We start from the raw sequence: 7,196 nt of genomic DNA, 5'->3' as shown, positions 1-7,196 counted from the left end.
ATGTACATCACATAGGCATCTGAATAAAAAAATAATAATAAAGAATTTACAGAATTTTTATCTTATAATACCCTACGCATAGAATAAAACAGGTTTTTTTTTCTTCTCTACTTTAGATTTTATAAGATGTCCAGGGATAAATATTCAGTAAATGCTTTTAAATTATTTTATTTCATTCAAATGCCTATGATACAACATAAACCACCAAAGAAAAAAAAAAGAAGAATAAAATTGTCATTATGCTCAGAGTTTAATGTTCTTGTACAGCATATACTATATAACCATTAAATGTTCAGCAAATAATTTAAACAGATCATCATCAACATTTGGACAAAGATCAAAATTTCTAAAGGTGTGAACAAAATGTTTATCAAAGCACAGAATTTTAACAACAAAAAATGAAAAACAAAACACTACGCAAAAGGTTAGGAGTCTTTTGTCCACTTTACTTGTTATCCACTGCATACATATGCTTGATAAGATCCACTACTCTGAAGCTGTATCCGAATTCATTGTCATACCAGGATACAAGCTTCACAAAGTTGTTGTTCAGAGCAATTCCAGCCTTCGCATCAAAAATGCTGCTCCTCTTGTCTCCTCTGAAGTCCTGGGACACAACGTCTTCATCCGTGTATCCCAAAATGCCCTTAAGCTCATTTTCAGAAGCCGACTTGATGGCCGCTTTAATATCATCATAGGATGCTCCTTTGTCGAGTCTGCAGGTCAAATCCACCACAGATACGTCAGGAACTGGTACACGGAAGGCCATTCCAGTTAACTTTCCGTTCAAATCCGGTATGACCTTTCCGACGGCCTTCGCTGCTCCAGTGGAGGATGGGATGATATTCTGGGCAGCACCACGACCACCTCGCCAGTCTTTGTTGCTGGGTCCATCTACTACCTTCTGAGTGGCGGTGTATGCATGAACCGTTGTCATTAAACCCTCCACAATTCCGTACTTCTCATGGATAACTTTAGCAAGAGGTGCAAGACAGTTAGTGGTGCACGAAGCATTGCTGACGACATTGAGGTCTTTGGTATATTTCTCTGCGTTTACGCCACAAACAAACATGGGAGCATCTGCTGACGGTGCTGAAATTATGACCTTCTTGGCGCCTCCTTTCATATGAGCCCCTGCTTTGTCCAAGGTTGTGAAGCACCCAGTAGAATCGACAATATATTCAGCACCATCTTTGGACCAAGGAATGCTAGCGGGATCTCTCTCGGTGTATACGGACATAGCCTTTCCGCTGATCACTAGTTTTCCACCTTCAACTTTTATTTCGCCTTCATACTTGCCATGTGTTGAATCGTACCGGAACATGTACACCATGTAATTCAAGTCAATGAAGGGATCATTGATTGCAACCACATCAATTCCCTGGTCCAAGGCAGCCCTCAAAACAAGGCGCCCGATACGACCAAATCCATTAATTCCGACTTTAAGTGGCATGGTACTTCGAATTAAGTTGTGGCTCAAAGACAGTTAACCGGCTCAGCAATCTCCCGTCACCTTTCCTGTACCCTTGTTCAAGGATAAATGTCAGTATCACCAAAACGCTTTAAATGTTTAGATATAATGAATCCCGAGCCTTCCGAAGTGATAACACGTAGTCCACTCGTGTCGGTGTCGAACAGGTCTATTTACCGGAGATGTAGTGATAATACATGTACAATGCTTTTTTTAAATTTGTTTTTAAAAAGTACAGTTTTGGAGCAAAGGTTATCAGTATATATAAAGTTATGTCAGTAAACATGAAAGGAATTTTTTCTAGATCGCGGAGGAATGAAGAGAGAAATAAAACATAAATATACATGTTGTCCCGGAACGGATGATATAACCCTGTCAATGTAGTTCATGCTAGAAGGTTTTGTGAATTTTTACATGAATGTTTTGAATTGCGCACCAAAAGTAGAGTGCTATAACTACATTTAATTTATGTAATATATATCTCATATTGTGTAACATGATTGTATGCCAACATGCTTGGTGAAACAATAAATATATAAGGCCAAGCTCAATGGCAAATCTAGATTTTACGGGGGGGGGGGGGGGGGGTTGTTGTTGGGGGGGGGGGGTTAATCCGTTCTCACGGGGAGGGGGGGGGGGTCCCCCGGGAAATTTTTTAAAAGTTTGATTCAAAATGGTGCATTTTATTAGACTGAAATTCTTATTCCTTCTTCCTTTCATTTATAGCCACCACATCCTTTATATAATTTATACAAAAATAATAAACTTCTCTTGTTGAAAAGAGCCGTTTCACCCTCTTCTTTTTTCTTTTTTTAACCCTCAACCCTCCACTGAAGCTCCGTAAGGAAACATAAGGGTTTTGCTGGTTATTTAAATGAAAATAAGAAAAGTTGAATAATTAAAATCGTTATTGGAATGAAGACGTCTGCAATGAATAAGTGTAGAAACTTGTTTACATTAAGACAATTTTTTAAGTAGATATTTTTTAAAAACGTCAAGAATCTGTGGTGTACAGTTATTTCAGGATTACCTTGAAGTATTCATCATATTTTCATTCGGCAATTTTATAAACCGCTATTTATTAGCTCTCAGACAATGTACACTTTGTATATTTCATTTTTACAAGAAATAAACAAACAGTTGCGCGCCGAACTCAGTCTTTTATTGAAAAGAAAATACCAAACTTTCTTATGTCTTCCATACAATAAAAATGATATTGTACTGAATTAAACGTGCATACAATAACATGTATATACATAAAACAAGTACATGTATGCAGTCAACAAGCATTGACAAAGATGCACAAATGAATGTAATGTGATAGTCATAATGCACAAAAATCTATACACACATGATTATAGGTAAATTATATAAAGAACAATGTGACCTCTCATTTCTACAAATAAATGATTAGTTAGCTTTGACAGGCATATATTGTAGAATTAATGATCCCATCAAATTCTGTTGAATTAACAGTTTAATAACTAAAAACATTTCTTAATTTATTATCACGCATCTTACTTGATGGGTAGTTTGATATGTGTTATACATGTATATCTAGATATAGCTCTTGGATTGATTTCAAGGAGGACATCCCTACCCCTCATTAGCAAGGTTCATATCTCTTCCGTAACTTCTCCAAACTCCTACCTAAGAAAGACCGGCTGATGCAGATAATTAAAGCGGATCTAGAGGGGGTGGTTGGATTTACGGGGGTCGTATCCTCCATTTGATTGAAAATTTTGAGCAGAAATGGTCATTTTTAAAAAATTTTTATTTTTTCCATTTTGTTCTCTTCAACCCCCCCCCCCCCCCCCGTTTTGGGGCTGGGGAAAATACAAGCTTGGGTCGCAATCCTCCCCCTTTGAATTTCTTTCCCCAAAATTACACTCCTCTATGATTATACTTTTTTTTGAAATTGTTTTTATCATTTTCAACAAATACATATACACCTTTTACTCACACTCTCATACAGATTAAAGAAAGCGATATAGACATGTATATTCTAGTACTTATTGTTAAAAAAAAGAAGAAGAAGAAATGCTGTTATCATTAATTGAAAAGACATTTCCATTTAGACCATTTCTTTTTGTAAAATATTTGTTCTGTAATTCCCAACTTATATAGAAACTATCTTGCTTTACACCTGGGAATTTAACGGCACCATTTAATATTTTATGAAACATTTTTACTTAATATTACAAAAGAAATTTGTTTATATATCAGAGACTCTTTATACCTTAGAAACTGATTGTTACAATTATAATACCATGTAACACAAAATTTATATGTATCTTATAAGTACTACATGGCTAACAACACTTGCATGTGCTTTAGTGCCAATAAAGAATTGATTTGAATTGAAATACTAAGACCTGCTTTGATAGACTCTTTTTGTATAAAATCTATAAACATGAGCTCTTGCCAGATTTAACACTTCGACCCCCCCCCCCCCTTCCCCAATTTAATATCACAGTAATATAAGAGTTATCCTCCTTTGAATGCACAGCGTTGTGAAGAAATAATAACTGCTTAATGAATACCGATATTTCTTCAATACTCAGTGTGATATTAAACATGTTCCCTTTTGTAGAAATACAGTACACTGGAAAATAAAATTGTAATTCAAAATAAATTGTTAGAGTCTAATTATTTTTTACAATATCAAGAGGATTCCGTAAACAAGACACAGGATAATCATATATTTTTGCATACTTTTTTCTTACATGTTTGTATAAAGGACTGCGCAATCAATCAAGTAAAATATGTTTTTCATCTTCAACACTGGTTTCACAATGGTAGCAAAATCTGTTTTCTCTGGGAATGACAGGATTACAATATTTACCTTTTTCTATATACATGTATAATTCTTAGTCTTGTAAGATAAGAGCGCAGGTTCCTGAGAATTGGAAGGCACAAATATGGTTGTGTTTCTAGTTTTATGTCCTCATAGTTAAATAGTGTACTATAAAATGAGAGTTTTCCACATTGAGTGTTATTGATATGTTCTAATTCTTTAAAAGTTTTATTTACCAAGACATTTTGAAGTTTAGAAACCAATAGTTTATTTGTTGCATCACAATTAATATTCAACTTTCTTTGTAATTGTTTTATGAAGCTTTGCCAACATTTTATAGACGATGCGGTACCAGCTTTCTTTCAATCAACTGTAGGTGTCACAATTAATAAAAATGTAACAAACACTTCGGTGATTTACACCCAAACATTTGACAAATACTAGTATATATGTACATGTATATAAGTCAATTTCACATACCGACAAGATACGGACCCTTTAGATGACTGCATGCACTTGTCAATGGAAACTGTTAATAGGAACCCAATGAATAATAAGGTGGAATCACTAAGAAATATATAGATATATAGAGTGATTACCCCAGGACTAGTGAAACGTGATCTAGGCTATATATATAATGATTGTACACCCCTTACTTACTGCTGACTGCCACTGATAGCTGTTAACTGTCACTATACCTACTGTCACTGATAGCTGTTAACTGTCACTATACCTACTGTCACTGATAGCTGTTAACTGTCACTATACCTACTGTCACTGATAGCTGTTAACTGTCACTATACCTACTGTCACTGATAGCTGTTAACTGTCACTATACCTACTGTCACTGATAGCTGTTAACTGTCACTATACATACTGTCACTGATAGCTGTTAACTACCACTATACCTACTGTCACTGATAGCTGTTAACTACCACTATACCTACTGTCACTGATAGCTGTTAACTGTCACTGATAGCTGTTAACTCTCACTGATAGCTGTTAACTGCCACTATACCTACTGTCACTGATAGCTGTTAACTACCACTATACCTATTGTCACTGATAGCTGTTAACTGTCACTATACCTACTGTCACTGATAGCTGTTAACTGTCACTATACCTACTGTCACTGATAGCTGTTAACTGTCACTATACCTACTGCCAATGATAGCTGTTAACTGTCACTATACCTACTGTCACTGATAGCTGTTAACTGTCACTATACCTACTGTCACTGATAGCTGTTAACTGTCACTATACCTACTGTCACTGATAGCTGTTAACTGTCACTATACATACTGTCACTGATAGCTGTTAACTGTCACTGATAGCTGTTAACTGTCACTGATAGCTGTTAACTGTCATTAATAGCTGTTAACTGTCACTATACCTACTGTCACTGATAGCTGTTAACTGTCACTATAACTACTGCCAATGATAGCTGTTAACTGTCACTATACCTACTGTCACTGATAGCTGTTAACTGTCACTATACCTACTGCCACTGATAGCTGTTAACTGTCACTATACATACTGCCACTGATAGGTGTTAACTGTCACTGATAGCTGTTAACTGTCACTATACCTACTGTCACTGATAGCTGTTAACTGTCACTATACCTACTGTCACTGATAGCTGTTAACTGTCACTATACCTACTGCCAATGATAACTGTTAACTACCACTATACCTATTGTCACTGATAGCTGTTAACTGTCATTATACCTACTGTCACTGATAGCTGTTCACTGTCACTATACCTACTGTCACTGATAGCTGTTAACTATCACTATACATACTGCCACTGATAGCTGTTAACTGTCACTATACCTACTGTCACTGATAGCTGTTAACTGTCACTATACCTACTGTCACTGATAGCTGTTAACTGTCACTGATGGCTGTTAACTGTCAGTATACATACTTCCACTGATAGCTGTTAACTACCACTATACCTACTATCACTGATAGCTGTTAACTGTCACTGATAGCTGTTAACTGTCAGTATACATACTGTCAATGATAGCTGTTAAATGTCACTGATAGCTGTTAACTGTCACTGATAGCTGTTAACTGTCACTATACCTACTGTCACTGATAGCTGTTAACTGTCACTATACATAATGTCACTGATAGCTGTTAACTACCACTATACCTACTGTCACTGATAGCTGTTAACTGTCACTATACCTACTGTTACTGATAGCTGTTAACTGTCACTATACATACTGTCACTGATAGCTGTTAACTGTCACTATACCTACTGTCACTGATAGCTGTTAACTGTCACTATACCTACTGTCACCGATAGTTGTTAAACATCAGTATCCACTGCTGACTGCCAAACTTAAGTTTCCATGGTTGAATGATGAAATGACCTAAAATAAAGGTGTAGATGTGAGGGAGTTTAGTATAAGGCAATTGCCTTTGTTATGGAGTACCTCCCCTTTACTACCAAAAAATATTTCTTAAGATATCCGATACATCAATTAGGCCAATCAAAATTGATTGATAGATTATAATGCCCACCTGCCTCTCAAAAAAGGGCCCACCCAGATTTTTTTATTTTCTCAAAAATTACGCAGAAAATTATGATTTCAAACAAACTTGCTTCCCAATGAGATGAGTGAATGATTAAAGTCACAGAATGTTGTTTTTATATCTTCTACAAAGGATTCTTTGAATGTTAACTTGATTAACACTTTGTGTGATGCCTTTTGTCATTAATTTTTTTTCCTCAGGAAATTTAAATCCTCCCATCCGCCCCATATCTTTTGTGACCCCGAATGATAATCTACTAATTAAGTTGAATTGGCCTTACATGATACATTGGTAATTAAAGCTTTCTACTGATCATATAATTCAACTGATACAAAATTTTCAGAGAGGGTTTACATACCAGTTATACAATTTTTTTTTAAAAAA

General features: G+C 35.7%; 1 protein-coding gene across 1 annotated transcript; it reads right to left on the bottom strand.

The window, feature by feature from the left end:
* Positions 1 to 231: 231 nt before the first annotated feature.
* On the bottom strand, positions 232 to 1,592 carry LOC125672062 (glyceraldehyde-3-phosphate dehydrogenase). Its single transcript, XM_048908150.2, has one exon. The coding sequence runs from the start codon at positions 1,451 to 1,453 to the stop codon at positions 446 to 448; it is 1,008 nt and encodes a 335-aa protein (XP_048764107.1). The 5' UTR covers positions 1,454 to 1,592; the 3' UTR covers positions 232 to 445.
* Between the last annotated feature and the right edge of the window lie 5,604 nt (positions 1,593 to 7,196).

This window comes from Ostrea edulis, chromosome 4, assembly GCF_947568905.1.
Source record: "Ostrea edulis chromosome 4, xbOstEdul1.1, whole genome shotgun sequence".
Lineage (NCBI taxonomy): Eukaryota > Metazoa > Mollusca > Bivalvia > Ostreida > Ostreidae > Ostrea > Ostrea edulis.
The sequence above is the reverse complement of the archived record's forward strand: the minus strand, read 5'-3'. Positions and strand labels throughout refer to the sequence as shown.